General features: G+C 48.1%; 1 protein-coding gene across 2 annotated transcripts in view; it reads right to left on the reverse strand.

The window, feature by feature from the left end:
- Positions 1 to 20,348, reverse strand: part of GRAP2 (GRB2 related adaptor protein 2) — a 61,011-nt gene that overhangs the window by 7,804 nt on the left and 32,859 nt on the right. Inside the window, exons 2-4 of one of the 2 annotated variants that reach the window (XM_060165021.1) lie at positions 10,235 to 10,326; positions 3,539 to 3,630; positions 274 to 393 (exon numbers count right to left, since the gene is read on the reverse strand). In XM_060165021.1, the coding sequence (XP_060021004.1) occupies positions 274 to 393; positions 3,539 to 3,630; positions 10,235 to 10,312 (290 nt within the window). In that variant the 5' untranslated portion in view covers positions 10,313 to 10,326. Of the gene's footprint in view, positions 1 to 273; positions 394 to 3,538; positions 3,631 to 10,234; positions 10,327 to 20,348 lie in introns of those variants that run through there. The other variant, XM_060165022.1, reaches the window with a different exon arrangement.

Below are 20,348 nucleotides of genomic sequence, written 5' to 3' on the forward strand. Positions count from 1 at the left end.
GCTGTAAAAGCCACAGAGACGAAGTTGATAAAAATCCTCTCTCTCCAGAAGCACCTGGGCTGGAGGGGGAGGCAGATGAACGCACATGTAATTTGGGCCACAAACTAAGGAGTTGTGTACGTGTGTTATGGAAAGAAAATGCACAGCATCACAGTTGATAAGATGCCTGGGCCCCTTGGCCGCCATGCTCCTGAGGAATAGGTCATGTTCAAGAGGTCACCTTGCTGGTTTAATGCTTTAGTAGGTCAGGGAGGAGTCAGGGACAGCCGGTACCTGACAGATATGGAGAAGTCCCCTGGGGAGCTCTGGCTGGCCCGGATGATGAAGCAACCAACCTCCTTGCCCATCAGCAAGCTCTCTGCCTGGTGTCGTGAGAGGCCTTCGTGAAACCATCTATCAGGTGAGATAAAAGCAGAGGATCTTGGTGAGACGCCAGAGTGATGGTAGGGGTGAGGGTAGGGAGGGAAGGAAGCAGGGGAGAGATGACCCAAAGGGAGAGAGGCTGGGGACTGCTCAGCAGAGAGCAGACAGAGACCAAAGAGGGGCCAGGTGCTTTTGAAACTAAACAAACGCTCCAGCAGTTTGCAGGCGAGGCAAGTGAGTGTTCCCCTTGAGGCACCTCCTGTCCCGTTCCCCCAGGAGAAGTCTCTCTCCTGCTTGGAAATCCTGAATCATGGAAATGTGCCACTGCACCAAACGGGACAGCGTGGGAGTCACTCACTGTGGGGAGTGGCTTCCTGCAGGCAGCTGAGAAAGGGATGTCTCTAGAAAAGAACTGCAGGGACAGGGACCCCTTGGGGCACTGGAGGCAATGGGCAGGGCCTTGGGTGCCAGCTCCGGGCTGAGACCTTGGTGGCCGGGAAAGAGAGTCACAGCCCAGGGCCCCTGGGTGGCGTGGGGCGGGAGCGGCTGTGCCCCCTGCCTGGCAGAGGCTGCAGGGCGCCCAGGGAGGCCCGCACACACACTTGGAAATAAGCAAGGCTGGTAGCAGCCAGAGAGAGGCATCTACACAGCCAGCTCCTGGGCCCTCCCCAAAAACCAGGCTGGAAAATAATCTTTACCCTGGAAAAGAAGAAACCAAGGAGAAACTGCTCTTTCAGGCTGGCAGCCTTTGGAAGCATTGCTGCAGGGGGTACAGCGTATATGAAAAAGGCCAAAGACTTGCACAGGGGCAAGTCAAACAGTGGCTACAGCCACGGGGCAGGAGGCCAGAAACCTCTCTCAACCACAGAGAAGCGGAACAAGTGTTTGCAATCCCTCAGCAGCCAAAGGTAGGGTGGTGTCCTTTTGCTGCAAGGTGCCTGCTCTAATTGCCACCCCTGGAAAGCCAGTATGTGTGTCCCTTTAAGATGAAGGTCCAACGGGCCACAGCTTTGGATTCCTTTGTGAGCAGTTCCCTGTGCTCTTTGGAATGTAGGAACTGAACAGACATGGGTGGTGGAAGAATGTCCTTCCTCCAGACCTGGGACTTGCAGGGGAAGGTTGGTCGGGCTCTGAGGGGAGCCTGGAGATCTGCCTGGAGATCCTGCCAGAGTGTTTGCCATGCAAACCTACCATGCTGATGAGTGGCCACCACAGGAAATGTAATGGGGAGGGGAAGAGAATGGGACCCCCTCCACAGCAGCCATCCTCAGAGGAGATATCTCGGAAGAGGCGGCAAACAGTGAGGGGACTGTTTAGAAAATGTTCTCCATCTGGAATTTGATAAGTGACTTCCCTCAAGACTTGCAAAAATGTCCACACCCTGCATAGGAAACGCGTGCCAGGTTTTCCTATTACACATCGTTCCAAAAGCCATTCATTCATAGCTAATAGCTTTTATTAAACATCTACTCTGTGCTGAGCCTCCTTCTGGGGATATAGCGGATACAGTGGTGAGCAGCACAGACAAGGACCCTCATGGAACTTCTTATATTCTAGTGCGGTGGGGAGAGACACACCATAAACAACAAAGTAATAAGAATATTAAGTGTGTCAGCTGATGTAAGTGCTGTGGAGGAAATGAAAACAGAGGAGAGATGGGGTGGGGGAGTCATTCAAAATATGGTGATGGGGGGGGTCTCACTGGGAGGGCGACATTCTAACTGTAAAGGAGACGGGGGAGGCGAGGAGAAACTGGCAAAGGAGTCGGGGAAGGAGCAGCCAGGGAGGTGGGAAGAGAACCAGGAAGAAGGATGTTCTGGAAGCCAAAGGAAGAGGGAGAGATTCCCCACATCGAATCGTGCTGACGTGATGGCCTACGATCGGCCACTGGGACCAGCAGTTCACGGTGACCTTGAAGTTGTGTGGGTTCTGGGGAGAATGGCAGGAGAGGACGGCAAATATAATGATTCTTTTGAAGAAGTGGAGTCGTAGCTGGAAGGGGGTTTGGGATCAAGAGTTTTGCTGTTTGGTTTCGCTTTTTGGTTTTTGGTAAGATGGGAGAAACTGCGACATCTTTGTTTGCTGCTGGGAATGATCCGGCAGAGAGGGAGGCAAGTTGATGCGCGAGAGAGGGGAGAACGTCTGCTCGAAGCGCAGATGGTTCTTTCCAAACAACTGCAGGAAAGGCAGTGTCTGCGCAGTTGCAGGATGTGGGTGGATGCAGCGAGTCAGGGCGGGTGGGGTCGAGGGGCTTTTCTGGGGGCCTCCGCTGTCCTGGAAGCCAGGCCATCCGCCGAGAGCGCGGTGGAAGAGGGGCTGCAGGTGTGCTGTGCTCACCTAGAAGATGACAGGGGAGCCTCAGGGGCCCCCTGGCTGAGGTCAGTGGTCATTCTATTGGTTCAGTGGTCACTTTGTTCTTCGGCTAGACCCTGACCCTCACACAACGTTAGATTTCTATCTCACCCCTGTGGTCAATTCTTGAGGCGCACGTGACCCAATCTCAATTTTTCGTTTCCTCTTTATGGAGGGAATTTCCCTGACCTCTCTCACGGGTGCGAACATGGTTTCAGGAAGGCCGAGAGCTTCGTCCTCCTGGCTGGGATGGAGGGTGGGTTGGGAGATAAAAGAGAAGAGGCCTGAAGGAGCAGCTGTTGAGGTGGAGTGGCCGAGAGCGCACCCCGCGCACCCCCGGAATTCTTGGAAACCCCATGGTTGCAATTATACATGATGTTAGTTTATAAACTTAAAATAGGTGATTCTTTTTTTTTTTTTTTTTTGCGGTCTCTCACTGTTGTGGCCTCTCCCGTTGTGGAGCACAGGCTCCGGACGCGCAGGCTCAGCGGCCATGGCTCACGGGCCCAGCCGCTCCGCGGCATGTGGGATGTTCCCGGACCGGGGCACGAACCCGTGTCCCCTGCATCGGCAGGCGGACTCTCAACCACTGCGCCACCAGGGAAGCCCCAAATAGGTGACTCTTGCCCATGGTATAAAATTCAAACGAGAATGCTGTGCAATGCGAATCTCCCTCCCGCCCCTGGCCTTCAGCTGGGTGGTTCGCTCTCCAGAGGCAACCATTTTTGACAGCGTCCGGGCTGTGCCGGGATAATTTTAGTGGCTGCGGCAGTAAAGGGGAGTGTGTGCAGCAGGCCCATCTCAGCAGGCTGGGAATACTTACTCAGGAAACTTGATGTCTATGAAGTTCTTGGGCACGTATCCTTCTTGGCTCCTAAGCTCCGCCTTGAACCACTCCTCTTGGTTACTTAAGATCTACAGGGAGGAGAAGGAAGGACAAAGACACTGTGGGGAGGACTCCAAGGAACGGGAGGGCAAAGAAAGCGCTCTGGGATTTAGAGGAAAATAAGCCGAAGAAGCCACACAGCCGCTCGAGTGGGGAGCGGCTGGCTTATCGTTGGAGTTTGGCTTCCCTTGACCCCAAGCTATTTCTGTCCACGTGGGCCACCCACTCATAGGACTGCACCTGGCCTGACCTCCCAGACTCAGGGCTCAGGGGCTTCCCTGAACCCCTTTTCTCCTTCTGTTTGGGAGATTTGTGTCCCAGATCTTAGCACTTTAAGCTCCTTATCTAGGCAGGTAGTTTCTCCTTCTCTGCCAGGTAACAAGGAACCTTTTAATTTTAATTTGCTCTTCCTTTTTCACACCAGCAGATTAAAACGTAAACATCAAACGGGGGGGCTAGCTTTGAAAACAGTAACTCTTGGTGTTCACAGTCCATGTTTTCACAAAGAGTTTGGACATAACTCAAGATACCTGGAATGCCTTTTCTAAACTTGCTTTTAGACCCAGATCATAGGCAAAACCAGAAGTTCTGTCTCACTACTGTAGGGTCTTACCTTGACCACGACCCCAAATGTCATCACCTGCCCTGATTACTCGTCTGACCCTCCAGACGTGGCTCTATGTGGCTTCTGGTTATTTCAGAAAATCTTTTACCATCAAAAGACAAATATCTGCCCCCCCCCCCACAGAGAACGTTTCTAAAATATGTAACGCAGACTCAACAATAATTCAAAATGAAGTTGGCAGAACAAAAAGATGGGAAGAAACTTCCCTCCTACTTCTGGACTTTGCAGGAGAAATTATAAATCTTCTGTTGTCGTTTAAGCCAATTTTAGTTTCTGTTTCGTGTAGCTGAAAATGTCATACAATAATAAAGAGGATAGCAGAAGATGGATAGGCAAGGTTGCTCAGAGGAGAGGCCATCTGGGTTGCCCAGGCAATGAAAGGAGCTACCCAGGCGAAGTCTGATGGCAAAAGAGCTACTTCTGGGGAGTGAGGAAGGAAGGTGCATTTTGGGGACAAAACACCTCGGTCAGGGGACAGTTTAGATTGTGACTCCAGGAGAAGAGAGAGGGGAAACCAGGGGCCCAGGGCCTTGTAGCCCACGTTGAAAAGCATGGATTTTTATCTTGAAACGTATGGGGAGCCATGAAAGGATTTTCAGCAGGGAAATAGCACAGTGAGAATCAGAGTTAAGAACGGCATGCTGTATCAGAGCGTGAAGATGGATTGGGGCGTAAAGTCAGGGGAGAAAGTGTAGGAAGACACGTGTAGCCATCTAGGCAAGAGACAAAGGGGATCTGGCCTGAGAACAGGTGAGGACAGATTTCAGAGGAATCAGGAAGCACAAACGGGCAGGACTTCCTGACTGTTCGCAGAGCCTAGGGAGAAGGGGAATTCTGGGATGCCTCCGGATTTCTGGCTTGGGAGACTGAGTGGGTGGCGATGCCTTTACTAAAATAGAAAATACAGGAGGAGGAGCAGGTCTGAGGGAAAACTCACAGACTTCAGGTCGCCTATACGGGAATCAAGTTGCCCCGGGACGCTCTGAGAAGGAAGGATTAGCGAGCGTTGGAGATGTGTGTGGGGCTCAGCGGAGAAGTGGGGGCTGGAGCTAGATTTCGGAGTCGATTCATCCAAAAGTGGGTGGACTTGAAGCCTCTGGTTTCTCCCTCCCAGACATGGGAAGAGAGCTGAAGAGAGCTAAGTAATTGAGAAGCAGGGTTGAGCTATTTCTAATATCACTCCTGAGTCTGGGATGAGAAGGCCTGGGGTCTAGCTTGGTCCTGTCACTAGCTGTCTGACCTCAGGCGAGTCAACTATCATCTGCCGAATGGGGGCAATAAAAGCTGGTCGGCACCTCACGGAGCTGATGCAAGGATAACGCGCCCTGGTACCTGGACGTCCTTCCGAGAGTACAGGCTGTGTTTTTAAATATAATTCTGTAAAATGTGATATTCTTATGAGGGAGAACTCCAGCTCTGGAGGACATGGAAGGGTTTATAAGTTCTTTAAAGTGTTATATGTGTATGTTTTGAATGTAATCATGTATTCTGAAGAAATAAAAGTGTGTCCCATGTTTGAGTTCTAGAATTGCTGAGAAAAGAAAACTCTAGTTTCCGACATCAAATGTGACTGTCGGCATCACTAAGGGCATGTGGGTACGCGTGTGGCGAGGGGCCTGTGGGGAAGGTGGGAAATCTAGGTCAAAGGAGGAGCCAGGGAGCTCAGCAGCAGAGCCTGGCTGCACATAAGGAACACGGGGGCATTTCACTCTGCGCCAAGCGTAAAGGCTTTGGAATTCCTTTCTCCCGTCACACCATGTGCGGCTTGGGTAGCAGCAGTCAAGTATCAGGGTGAGCAGGGATGAGGTAAAAGGCCATTTGGAAATCGGTGCTGCACGGTAAGAACCACACTTCGCACTGAGCTCTCTGACCCCAAACCGGCTGCAATTTTAGTAATCGTGGCTCATACCCATCTACCCCCTCTAGCAACCGAAGATTGTCCCACGGTGCCAGCCATTTTCCCCACCACCCGGTGCTCGGTCGGCCTGAGATCTTGTTCCCAGAGAGGCGCATTTATTGGCTTTCTGTGGTGCATAGAAGGCAAGGTTTTAAAAAGATCTCATTTTCTGCAAAGAAGAGTCATTGGGGGGAGGTGTTTTCCTCCTGCCGTTGTTGGCTCAGGGCCCAAACTTCCTCTTCCTCTCATCTCTCCATCTCCTCCGTCCCCCTATCTCTTTTCCCCATCTTGCAGAGCTGGGCAAGTTCAGCCTAAACGCATGAGGTTTCACCCTTAGCTTTGCTGTGACTTAATTCTTACAACGTTGCCTACCGGAATCATTTTCTGGGTTACATGGCCTGAGAATAAGTTAGACGTGGGAAGAAGACAAAATGTACGGTTGGGTGAATTTTAAAACTGGATGAAATTATAGCTCTTAGAGGCATAGCAGAAATCCGAAGTGCTGAAGAAGTTAATTACGTAGGTCTAACTCTGGGGGCTTCTCGGTTGCTGTTTTAGTAGGAAGAAACGGGGTCGTGTTAGACGTATTACAGAAGCAGATAGAGATGGCCTGGGTCGAGAGACATTTTTTCATAACGACCGGCAGATTCGAGTGGGAAGAGTAAGTTGCGAGCTGTGTGCAGCTGCGGGTCCAGAGGGGCTGATATGAACATGAAACATCCAACCCCTGACTTTTGGAATGTGTCTCGCACAGGAGAAATGGGATCGAGTCATTTGACCAGAGTTCTGTGTCCAGCATCTTGTTCACCATTCTGGGATCAGCATCTAGTGAGCACCTGCTGTTTGTACTCAGGTGCCGGGAATACAGAGATGAACAAGCTGGGGCCTGCGCCCAGGGGAACTCAAAGTCTGCAGGGGGCGGTTGATGGTAAGCGAGACATTTTGTGTACCTTCTAATGAAAATGTCTGTTTAGTCTTTTAGCGCTAAAGGCCAAACACGAAAGAACATTCCATGAGTGAATTGCCGGGGCAGTTAAGAGCTAGCCTTGAAAACAATTTCAAAAAAAAAAGAAAAGAAAAGAAAACAATTTCCAGGATCCTGGGGCTTGTTAGCCATCTCCGGAGGAGAGGGTTGTACGTGGAGACCTACAGGCAGGCCCACTGACCACCATGATCCAGACCTTCTGTGAGGCTGAGCCGACAAGCCCCCTCCCCTTTCCTCTTTACCCCTGTGGCTGCAATGGATAGAGTTTGAAAAGAAGAAGGGGTCTGGCTTTCTGATGGAATTCTAAATGAGTGTGCAGAAACGCAGTTAACAATTCAAGACATATATACCGAGCCCCTACCTGGGGCCGTGACTTGTGTTAGATGCTGGGAATATACAAAGATGAACCTGGCAAAGCTCTGCTCTCACGCCAGCGGGGGGATCACCCATTCGCTCATTCATCGAATGTTCATCATCTTTCTGTTGTTCTGGACCCCGAGGCAGGCCCAGCCCCAACCTGCGCAGAGCTCTGGGGAGTGGAACAGCCACCATGTGCGCGGACAATCAGGACGGCACGGGGCAAGGGCCGCAGTAGAGGTGGGTACTCAGGGTGCAGAGAGCCGAAGCTCGGCTTGCTTGTAAATAACTGTCCTGTGAGGCGGGGGTGTGAGTGCCTTGAACAGTGTGTGAAATGCTGTGGAGGAGCTGAAGAGGGAGTATTTAATCTACCGGGGTGGTCAGGAGCGGGGAGGATTAGTGAGGGTTCCCCGGTAGAGGTGGTCAAATATGTGTGTGTGGGAGAAGGGCATTCAGAATACGGGGAGAGCCTGAAGAAGGAGAGTTTGTATATTGCAGCGTGACCTGGGGCATTTCATACACAAGATGTGTGTGTGTGTGTGTGTGTGTGCGCGTCGCACGTGTGTATGTACGTATGTATATGTGTACATATGTGTACATGTTCTTGCACGCGAGCATGATGAGGTTGGGCAGTAGGCTGGGGCCAGATGGCTTAGATTTCCATCAACGGGTCATGGGGAACCACTGAACGCTTCTGAGTAAGGAAGTAATGTGATCTGATTTATCTTCTGGAAAGATCCTTCTGGGACTGGTACGTAGAATGAAGGAGGAAGAGACGGGAGGCAATGAGGTCAGTCAAGGGAACACAGTAATAGTCTGAACAGTCAGAGGCAGCAGGAATTGGGTGATATTGACAATACAGTGATCATTTATTGAGCATCCAATTTGGGCTGGGACCATTACCCCTAATCCTTTCTATAACCCTGCAAGATAGGCATGGCCTCCACTTATAGATGAAGACACTGAAGCTCAGAGGGGGAAAGTGACTGACCCAAGGCCACACAGCTAATGGGCTGGGACTCAAACTCAGATTTATCTGGCTCCAAAGTCCATGCTCCTTTTTATTGCACCAGACTCCTCTCCAGTGAAGAAGGGATTGCTTGGGAGATATGATAAAAGAAAAGTATTCAGGGCAGAGAACAGTGTTTAGGTGTGGGACAGAGCTTCATTTAGATACAGGAGAGGGGCCGTTAGCAGTGTCTAATCCTACAGGGGTTTAGTAGGGTCCTTACATTCCACACTGAGGAGATCACCAGTGGACTTTAAGGGAGTGTTGGGGGTAAAAGACAGATTCCAGAGGGTTCTAGTGGCGTGAACAGGAAGCGAGGGAGTGGAGGCACCCAGCATAGAGAATTCTTCCCAGTGCTGGCAGTGAGGAGAAGAAAGAAATTAGGAGCTGAACAGAGAAGCAGATTTGAGGAAAGTTTTTTTTTTTTCGTTTTTCCTTTTCTGGGGAAGAGGGAAATTTTAAGCCAGATAGTAGATGCTGTCTGAAATGGGAGATGAGGGATGCGACTTGCCCCCAACCCCCCAGGGAGGTTCTCTTTTGGGTGAAAACACTGGAGAATGGTAGATAATCACATGGTCACAATACCCCACAAGGAAGGGAGGGACTGCTCACTGTGTCGCAGACCCCTCTGTGACCTTGGTAAGATCCCAAGGAAGTGAAGGTCACTTTTTCCTGGGTCAGCAGCCCAAGCAATATTTTGACCTTGAGAAGTTCCAACATGGAAGGCATACTCTTGGCAGCCACATTACCAGATCTTGCAAGATGAGAGCAGTCAGAGGGATAAACATTGGGGGGTTAAAATTCCAAACCACGTCATTCCACCTCGTTTGTGCTCCGCAGACACTTTCCGAATCACCCTCTCACGTATGATAGGGTTCTTTCCATAGCAAGCATTTATCTTCGTGGAGAGACAATGGTGGTCTCAGTGCCACTGGGCAGTCTCAGGAGGCCCATATGGGTTGCTGAGGACCGGGGATCGGGGTATCCGAAGTGCTCTGAGGCCAGGAAGGGGGACAGAGGTGCCAGAGATTCCCCAGTGGCCTCTTGAAGACCTCCTATGCTATTTTGCACGAAACGGGCTAAGATGCAGAGTCCGTAAGCACGGTGCATGAAATGTGGGAGGAGTCCAAGGCCTCTTCAGTTCAGCAAGTGGCCACTACAACTCAAGTGCGGGCGGAAGAAAAGTTGTGAGGAACCCCTGAGTGGTGGGTGTGCATGGCCTTTGTTGACCTGCATCTCCTCCAGCTGACTTTCCAGGTGTCCCCATCCATACCTTCCTCCTGTAAGTTCCAGCCGTGCTGAAACTCGCAATGCTGACCTAATTCTGCCTGGGCTTGCCCACCTCTGAGCTTTAGCCAAAAGCCTGAATCACCTTCATTGTGTTCCCTGACAATTGATGTTGCCACCCGTTCCTACAACCCCATCTTTCAAGGTGGGATCACTTGTCCCCTCACCTGTGCTCCTGGGCACTCAGATAAGACCATCTGTGACAGCCCTTTGGATGGATTTGTTTCCCCCTCCAGACCACGAGCATCTCAGGACAAGGATGGTGGCTTATGCCAATCGGATTTCCATCACCCGGCCTGGTAGCTGGTGCACAGGTGCTCAGAAGGAACCCTTTTGAATGAGGCAAACTTCACATTTTGAAAGGAACTGTGTGTATTTCTTGAGAAACAAAGGCTGGATTGTTAGATTAACTCAGTGGCTAAACCGGAGTAACCTAAACTCTCCCCGGCTCTCCCGGGTCCCGCGTCACCTACCTTCAGAACATCTCCAGCGTGAAAGCTCAGTTCATCCTCTCCTGAGGCCATGAAATCAAACTTGGCAATGGCTTCCATGTTGTAACGTGAAGCTGGAAGGGAAATAATGTGGTCATTGTGCCTTTCTGCCAGGAGGAGGGCAGTCTTAGCAGTGGGTGGAGAGGGTCCAAGGTCTCCAGGCCAGAGAGGAAGGCGTAGGCACACAGTGAGGGCTTTTGTTTTCAGAAAGAGCTGCACGAGCTGCTAGGATCCACTTCCCGGCATCATTCTGCGAATCCCCAGATGGCAGGAGCAGGAAATGAAGGCCAGCAACCGCCTTTCCCCTTCTCCTTTCATCCCCATTTGCTGTCCTGGCCTGTAAGCGTTTCTGGGGCATCTCTGTTTCCGGTTGATAAGGACAGAAGACTTGCTATCATCTCTAACTTGAGGCCTGGGGGCCTGGAAAGACTGTTCTGTAAACACTATCCCAAGGCTGTCCCTCGACAGCTATATTTAGCCAGGCGGTGTTAATTAGACAGATGCCATTTTCTCTTTTACATCTGAATCATTTAAGAGAATTAGACAGCATGGGTCAGTGGGGAACTTAGCGGCCTTCTACATGGTTTGAGAGTGGAAAGCATTCTGGTTTTAGAACTGGGAGACTAAATGAGTCAGATTCCTTATTTTATTATTATTGCGTAAGCCAAGGACATTTTGGAAATTTGCCTTTTAATACCTCTGAATTGAGTTAAAACATTGGCTCCTCCTAGTAACACATGAGACCTGTGCAAAGATAAATAAGTCAGCCCACAAATGAAATATGGTTGGTTTTTTTAGGAGGCAGCGGGGTTGTAATAGAAAGAGAGCAGAGTCCTGGTTGTGTCCGTGAACAGCTGTGTGATCTGTGCGAGTACTAAACCTCTTGGAGCCTCAGTTTCCTCGTTCGTAAAATGGGAATCATAATGTTCAACGAATAAGGATGTAAGATGAAATTAAAGAATAGATGCAAAATGTTGTACAAGATAAAGTTGAGTAGCAGAGCATTTATGTTTTAGAATCACGTTATGGAATGAATTTAGCCTCAGCAAAGGCAGCCTAGCCAAAAGCCACAAAAAGGTTCTTCTGATTTCTCCCACCTCCTCTAAACTTTTCTCATTGTAATTTGAGGCTTGGGCTTCCCTGGTGGCGCAGGGGTTGAGAATCTGCCTGCCGATGCAGGGGACACGGGTTCGAGCCCTGGTCTGTGAAGATCCCATGTGCCGCGGAGCAACTAGGCCCGTGAGCCACAATTACTGAGCCTGTGACAGTGAGAGGCCCGCGCACCGCGATGAAGAGTGGCCCCCGCTCACCGCAACTAGAGAAAGCTCTCGCACAGAAACAAAGACCCAACGCAGCCAAAAATAAATAAATTAATTAATTAAAAGAAAGAACTTTGAGGCTTATTCCCTAGGACGCTCAAGTTCTTTGGTTCTCTGCTGTCAAGGACACCGTCTTGAGAGCTATTGTTTGGCATTTATGTTTTGCAAAATTTGCTTAAGTCTGAAACCCTCAAACCTAACTGACTTTCAGTGACCAGGAAACTGGGACCACAATTATCCTCTCAGTGGGAATTTCTGCCCAAGTGACGAGATTTAGGTAAATAAGGAAGGTGGCTGCCCGTGGGAGGGGGCGGCACCCGGAGATCAGGGGATTAAAGCGGACGGCAACCCTGGTGATGGCAAGGGGCGCCTTCCTCTGATTTTCCACATTTGCTTGGTCTTCCAAAGGCAATTTATAGAGGTGAGTATTACCAATCCCAAAGATAGATATTAAGCAAAAAATATTTCAGGATCCAAAGGAAAATGTCATAGCTCACTGTCTGAGCTTTATCACCAGCCAAAACTTATTTCCAAACCCAAAATATATATACTTTTTGTGCACTTTCTTCAAGATCTGTCCGTCTAAGGCAAATTAAAATTTTTGTGACCTAGGATGACCCACTCAACAGGAAGAAGTATTCTGTCCTCCTGAGTGAAAGCTAAATGCCTTTGCTGACTTGATTCACCCCATTACTTTAACATGCAAAGCTTTCCCTAATTAAGGCCTTGCCTCTGGTGTGCAGGAAGATGGGCTTCTGTGGGTCACCCACATGGTATCAGCAGCAGACACTGGTCACATCAAGAGATCAAGTGTCAGGTGAATAGTCCTAAAAACCAAGATCCCATTTCTATGCAAATTTACCTTAATAAGCAGGATGGAGACAAGGGGAGGGCAAATGCTAAACATATTAGAAAGTCACATACATTAGAGATGGAAAAAAATATCCAACGCATGCTCTAGATATGACCTTGAGCTTGGGAGATCTTTCCTACATTACATGTAGCTCCAGGCTGGCTGTAAGTCATTCAGTGAGAAGGGCTGAGGCAGAAGTAAACTTGCTTCTGAACGGTGGCACTTTTCTCTGCCTTCCCCCAGGAAGCAGGTGGTGTGGCAAAGCCAACAACAGAGGCGTGTCACAGAGCTCCCCAGCTTGTAATATTAATCCTGGCTCAGAAAACCCAGTTAAACAGGCCCACTCTTCGTGAAATCACGTTGAAAAAAATCTGTTTGCGTCCCATTTCCGTTTGTGAAATGAAATCTGTTCAGATGCTGTTTGGCGGGAGGGAGATGCTCAGGGTGGAGTGGGGGATGCTCTGTTTTCATTCAAATCACCGGGCTCTGCAAGTTCTTCCCTTGAATTTATCATTCTCTGCTTCCCTAATAGCGGAGAATGGTAAATGGGCCAGACCCAGGGGTTGGTCTTCTGTTTGATCATAAAAATGCGTGGAAAGTTATATCCTATTCCTTTATATCCATTAGTTTTAATTTTGAAAAGTTAAAAATTACCACCAGGGGAAAAATGAAAACGGAACTAACATAGTTTATTCAGTACTTATCCATTTTCTTTGGTACCTACCACCACTGCATACTGCAACTGGAAAAAGAAAACAAATAAATGATGGAGATAAAACATGGTAGCAACAATTCCAAGAGAGAAAAGAGTGGGGAGAGAGAGAGAAAGGTCAGCAGTCCCAAGAACTCAAGAATGTGGTGGAGCCTTCTTCCTGCTGTTTGCAGTTACAACGCTGCTGACCTCAGGGGAAGATGAAGACAGACACCTCCTCAGAGAGCCTCACAGATGGGTTAAATGCGTTTTCCCTTCCAGTGATCAGCTTTAGAAATGGCTGCAATGCTACCTGCCATAGAGCGTGAATGAGAAGTGACAGCATCCAGGTGCCAGGCCCCTGCCAGCAGCCTCCCCCCTCATCCCGGCCTCAGTGATGGTACCATTTGTTCAGGAATCCCGCCTCCGAGCCATGCAGGGCTCCTGGCTCTGCTTCTCACCAGCCCTCTGCATCTCTCTCACTCTCCTGCTTTTACAAATTGTACGGAATACCCATCAGCAGCCCCGAGACACAGACCACCACTGGACGACACCACACAGGACATCCTCAGCACGATTTTCTCTGCCCTGGCCTTTCCATTTAAGCTTCTTGTACCGCCAAAAAACCTGAAAAATAGTCAGGCTATACCAGGAATGCTTATGTACTTCTAAAATATAAGTCACAGTGGAGGATGAAAACAAAAGCTAGGAGACAGCTCTTTAAAAGAGCCTCCATTTGAAAGCCAGAGTCAGGGGATATGTTCAGAAGAAACGCAGAGTTAAGATCAAAATGGTACCAGGCAAGCAACTTCTTGAACGATTTCAGTTCCTCCTAATTTGGCTATGAATAGTGAAGGTTTCCGTTTTACTTGTCTCTGGAAAAGAGCGATTGCATAACAGCACGGAGCTGTTCTGAAGATTCCGGCTCAGGACCCAGGGAAAGAAGGAGCCAGGTCCTAAGCTGAATCGCGACAACACTTCCTGTTTTGCTGGAGAGAGCCCTAATTTGAATATTATATGACTTGCCCCAGTTTCTGTTGTCAGGTGATTAAGATTATGTCTTGAAACAAGAAGAGAAACTGCTCTTGATAAGTATTTCTTATAGCCTATTTATCAGGACACGAGCAACATAATTTGTATTGATTTATGGATTGATAGAATAGTGAGGAGTTTACATTTTAGGACTTTGGCTGCACTGACCAAGAGGAGCTTAGCTGAAAATGTAAAATGATACCAGCTCTCTAGGTTCACATAATGCGCATGCTTGGAATCTACACCCTTTCATCGGCAAAGCCCCTCCTGGAGACCGTGGGAAGGCAGTGCCTCCTCCTCTGAATTGACAAGGTCAGCTCAGTGACTTTTCAGAAGTGCGAAACCTCACAGTGCCAGGAAAAAATGATGATAGATCGCTAAACCTCACTGTACACAATAGATCTGTTCTTGGAGAGTTATTATGAAGAGAGTATTTGCAAATGGAATCATTAGCATGCATTATGGAGGCTCATTCTACAAAGGAACCCCGTGGTGAATCCCTTTACAAAATGGAAAGGAAAATTTGTTATGCAAATAGCTATCTTTTAATTGATCTGTTTGAAAGGCTGGGTTTTCGTGCACTGAGTCTTAAAACGGAGCGCACCTGTGTATCTACCTCTCTCACCGTGGGTTAAATATTAGTTCCCCCTTTTCTTAACCCCCAAATGCTTTCTAAAAACCTCTTCTACTGATATATAACATCACCCCTCAGAATATAGAGTAGGAGTTCTGTAAAGGGCCAGAGAGAAAGGGTTTCGGCTCCGCGAGCTGTACGGTCTCTGCCATGACCACGCATCCGTGCTGTTTTCCAGAAGCCAGCCTGAGAGAACAGTCAATGAACAGGCAGAGCTGGGTTCTGATACAATTTTATTTACGCTCACTGAAACTTGAATTTCATATAATTTTTACATGCCACAAGATATTATTATTCTGATTTTTCCCCACCATTCAGAAAGAGTAATAACCATCTTAGCTTGTGGCCAAAAATATGTGATGAGTCAAATTTGACCTACTGGCCGTAGTTTACGGAATCCTGGTATAGACATTTTTATCAATATTCTATCTATCTCCCCTGATAGTCTGTAAACTTCTTGGGGTCTTAGGAGTAGCTGGACCTGGATTTGAACCTCAGAGGTGGCATTTACTTCCCAAGTATCAAAGTTTCTTCATCCCTAACCCGGAAGTAGCCACCCTTACTTCACAGGGATCCTTGTGTAAATGTGTAGAAAGACCCTGGCGCACAGTAGGCATCCAGTAAATGGTAGTAACGGTTGTTATTTCTTCTTAGATGCCCTACGATACCTCACCAGTGCTTAGGCACCTAGCAAATGCTTATTGAGTGACTGGAAACATGATAAATGGCCTGCCGTCAGAGTTGCAACTGTAATTGATTTCCTCAGGGAAGGGGCAGCTGACCGGAGGACCCGTTTACAAGGATGGATTAATTTCCCATTCAAAGGTGCCCTGACTTCTGGGCAAACTCAGCCAGAGATAATGAAGCAGGCACCCACGCTAAAGGTCTGATTTATTTAATCCAATAGAGGGCAATGGTGCGTCCCAAACAGTGGATTCCATCTCGTAACTTTTCTATGCATCTCGAGTCCCCGCAACCTCTCTCCAAACAGTTTGGCGACTGTCTTCTTTCTCTCTGGTGCGTTTTAAGGCATATAAACTTTAACGTTTCAAAGAGTCTCAAACCCATAAAATACAGAATTGCTTTGATGGATAAAAATTGGAAGACATCTGCTCCTACACATTTTCTGATGCTTAAATTCTCTCTGAGCTGCCTGGAAAGTTGGTCCCCTTTCATCTCAAAGTGACCAGTCCCTCTCTGCTACTTTGAGTCTAGGTTTATGATTTGTGTTGAAATCCCTACTGTGTGTTTTTCTTTTATCTGAACCTTACAGCTGTGGTTAGGGCCTTTCTGCTTTATCACCTCTTACTGGGCATTGGACAGAGCAGGAAACCAAGAAAAGTCATAGATTGCTCTTCTTGAAAATCTGTAAGCATAGGATGGACAATTACCTGTAACTCACCTGTTAGCCTCTGCTGAAATATTTTTCTAGAGACCTAAACCAATCTATTCTGGAAAAGAAAGTGAAAAAAAAAACAAGAAAGAAAAGAAAAAGGCTGTGCATGGCCAAGTGACCAAGGGCTGGCCTCTCCTCCCTTTGCGCTCTCAAACGACAACATTTTGGCTCTATTCGAAACCAGCAGAACCTCGCTTACAGGCTACCTCTTTCATTAGCTGGCCATGTTGGAAATGTTAACCTTCTCTGAATGTCTCACAAGGCTTACAGATTCCTTTACTGTGCCTGCTCTTGAATTACTTCTAACTCATCCTCTGGGGCCCTTAAAATTGAGAGCCTCCAGTCCTATTCTAGTAAGATCCTCCTTCTGGTTTCTCTGGAGACTTGGATCTGAGGCCAGGTGTGGAGGGTGAAGTGGGAGTTGGAATCATGGCGGCTACAACCAAGCTTGCGGATAGCCGTGAACTTGGGAGCGGCCACCATGGGCTTCTCCTTTAAAAGATTTACAACCAGCAACTCCTATGCTTATCTGGATCTCCCAAGTCAGAGAGGCAGGACCATTTCTTTTTGGGTTTAGGATCTCAGGGGCCTTCTCGGGAGGACCTGGCCTGTTTCCATAGGTACTCTCTCCGTGGGATACAAACATTTCTGATTTTTATTGCAACCAGAGTGAGGCAAGACAAGCAAAATATACTCCGCAGACCATTTCTGGCCAGTTGGCTGAGATCTTTGTACTGTACCCTCTAAAAGCCTCCATTTTAAATGATTTTGTGCCCATGGGACATTCTTATTTTCCTCTTGTCCCCGGGTGACTCATTATTTCCCCCTCATAAGCCCCAGGAAAGCATAAATCCCCTGGCGTGACCAGCAGGGGTGAACACACGGAACTAGAGGGGCCCTTTGAAGCTTGTCCGAGGACAATAATTCCTCGGCTGCCGATCTGCTGACGCCAGTCCTGAAGCTGCTAGGAAGTGGCCGATGAACGGAAGCCTTCAGGGAGCCCTCCATCTCCCACGCAGGTGTGTTCCGCACCGAACAATGCATCCTCTAGCTGCTTCAGTGCAGAAAGTGGCAACAGAGCGGTCTCTGATGACAGGTTAACTCATGGGCAGCAGGCAGTGGGATAGGAAACATGGGTAGGGGAGGCGTGCTCTCTGCAATGGCCTCAGGCTCAGCCCATAACCACGCACTGCAAGGCTGGCGGTACCCACCCTGACTTTCTAATGCCTCTCTCTGCCAGCACCTCCTGCAGACCCTCTGCCAGCCTCTTAGGTTCAGTCCAACCTGGGAACCCAGCCCTGCCTGGAGCCCTTGGCTTTGCCCTGAGATTTTTTCCTATTTTCCAAATGGGAACATCTCCCCAGCTAGAAGGCACTAGGTTTCCAGGTTTGGAAGCCAAAGAAATATATTTCAAAGACTAACAGACAAACGTGACACAACCGGAGAGTCCCTCTAAGTCCCCGATATCCTTATTTAATCAAATTGCTCTTCCGCTGGTCCCCGTCTGTCACTGTGGATTATGGAGATTTCATTGGTCTCAAGGATGCTTTTTCCTCTTTTAAAATTAGCTCCTCTTTTCTTACTTAAGGTTTTGTGTTGTGTGTGTGTGTGGAGGGGGGAGGGATGGCAAGGGGAAGGAAGTAGAATAGGGAGGAGACAAATCAGGAGATGGTCCCTGTGCAAGTCGCTCCCCTCCCCTGCCTCATACATTGAGTGATGCCCAGATAAAGGGTCATTTGCTCTTCCTTCTTCTGAGTATCGATCACCTTACTTTTCTTTCATCGACACCAGTTTGGTTTATAAAACATAACTTTCTTTTTAAGTTCAAAGCACATCATATAAAATCTCATTCGTCTTCACACTTTTTGTAAGAAAAATCTTTCTTGAAGCAAAATGTGGAAGTTCTTTCAAACTCAAGCAAATTCTATTCGTGTTTTCCTAATGTGCCGGTCTCTGCAAGGTGAGGCTGCCAGTAACAGTGACCTGGTTTCACATCTCAAGTCTGTTGCCGGCCTGGTAGCTGGGTAAACAAATTCTCTGTGCCATGGTTTTCTCATCAAGACTGGAGAAAATAATCCTCACCCCACAGTGTTTTGGGAAGAGGATGTAGAAGGCATGGCTCATCATTGGGGATCAACAGTTTGGTGTGTCTTTCTCCAGAGCATTTTTGCCTCTCATCTATCTACCGTTCTTTCTCGTAAAGAATTTCAAAAAATTTCAAAACTCTAAATTCAAGCATACACTCCTTTTCAGCTTTTCAAGGCCCCATTTTCCCCCACTTACCCTGGACAAGTGTTAGGTTCTCCCTACTTACTATGGGGCCCTGGCTGCAATGTCACCAGAAGGTACAACGCTTGTAATCAAGACAAGCCAGTAACTAAAGAGAAAAGAGAGCACTAACCAGAGGAAAGTGGGGAAATGGAAGGTTGAGAAACACAAAACTGATTCGGCTTCTAAACCCTGCCGTGGGCCCAGAGCTCGGTCACTGCGTTGCTATCTTTAAACAGGAAGCTCCAGGACAGTCATGTAGGGAGAGCACATGGAACGTGCCTCACCGATGGCTAGGAACAAGAACCCGCAAAGACGAAGTTCCATTTATCACCATGGTCTATCACGTGCCAAGGGCTTCACAAACGGCCACCCTTTGCAACATGCATTATTATTATTATTATCACTCACATTTTATGAATGAGAAAATGAGGTGAGAGTTTAGGGTACGTGCTCTCTCTTCTCGGTCCTAGCAAAATAATGCAAGTCTTGCACTAGTTCAGGATAATTGTTAACTCGCTTAGGGCCGCCTGAACCTTCCTGGGCTGCTGTCCATCAGCCAATGGGAGCAATTCTCACATACCTGCAAAATTCAGGCCCATTGCTCCTTGGTCAAAGAGGCAAAGACTCCAATAAATCTGGCGGACCTCACATCAAGCAATCATGCTTTAAGGCAACTGCAGATGTGGAAACAATCTCAATTAATAAACTTACAAGCAGCTGTTCTCTTTTCCTTTCCTTTCTGGTCCTCTCCCTCTCTCTCCTTGCCTCTTTCTCTCTTGTGATATCATGGTTGTCTAACCTTTCCCACCATCCACTTTCCCCACAATGTGTTCTGCTGTTTTCAACTTCTTTTTCTTTCTCTTCAAAACATTAGTAATTTACCATGGATCTATATAGTTAGAAAAAGTGTATCTAAAATGTTCCTGTTTAAATATCTTCTACACTTTTCTTATTCAAATAACCCCATGAAAACATCAATCTAAAACAACAGCAACAAAAATGAAACAGAAAGAGCCCATGACCCGGAGATGTTACCTCTAGCCCCACTCTGCTGCAAGACTTGCCACTTTCTCATTTTATCCTGATGGTTTCCTAAAACTGTAACAATTGTCGACAGAAACACCAGGAATCCTGCTGGCAAAACCCAACCAGGAATGAAGCATTAAAAATACCCAGCTACGGGGCTTCCCTGGCGGTGCAGTGGTTAAGAATCCGCCTGCCAATGCTCTAGAGCCCGAGAGCCACAACTACTGAAACCCGCGCACCTAGAGCCCATGCTCCACAAGAAGAGAAGCCACCACAATGAGAAGCCCGTGCACCACAACTAGAGAAAACCCATGCACAGCAACGAAGAACCAATGCAGCCAAAAATAGATAATAAAAAAATAAATTAATTAAAAAAAATACCCAGCTAAAATCAGAAATTACTTAACGAGCCCTACAAGAAGGGCAAGAGGAGTGGTGGTGGATGTGAGTTGAAGCCAAGAACGAGACAGAAAGACAGACAGACATTTTACACATCTCCAGTCTCCCTTTTTTCCCCTTCTCATTTTCTATTCACATCCTGATTTCCCCTAGAATACATCACCGGGATTTTATGGTGCCTTCTCTTTTCCTTCTGCCCTTCTGTTCGCTTCGTGTTTGTTTTTATTGATTTGGGCTCTGAAAGCTTGGCTCATTTATCACATGTTTGAAAGCCTCCATCTTCCTGCTCTGTCGTCACCAGGGTTGTAACATCATTCACAAACACTCACAGCGCCCGCCCCCCCATCCCTTTCCCTCACCATCTGTGCTCTGTGCTCCCTTAACTTTACCAAAGCACAAAAGGGTAGAGTGAATGACTGCATGACCACAGCTACTTTCATCTTCTTGTCACTTTTACTTATATTCCCCAGCCCCC

This window comes from Lagenorhynchus albirostris, chromosome 11, assembly GCF_949774975.1.
Source record: "Lagenorhynchus albirostris chromosome 11, mLagAlb1.1, whole genome shotgun sequence".
Taxonomy (NCBI): Eukaryota; Metazoa; Chordata; class Mammalia; order Artiodactyla; family Delphinidae; genus Lagenorhynchus; species Lagenorhynchus albirostris.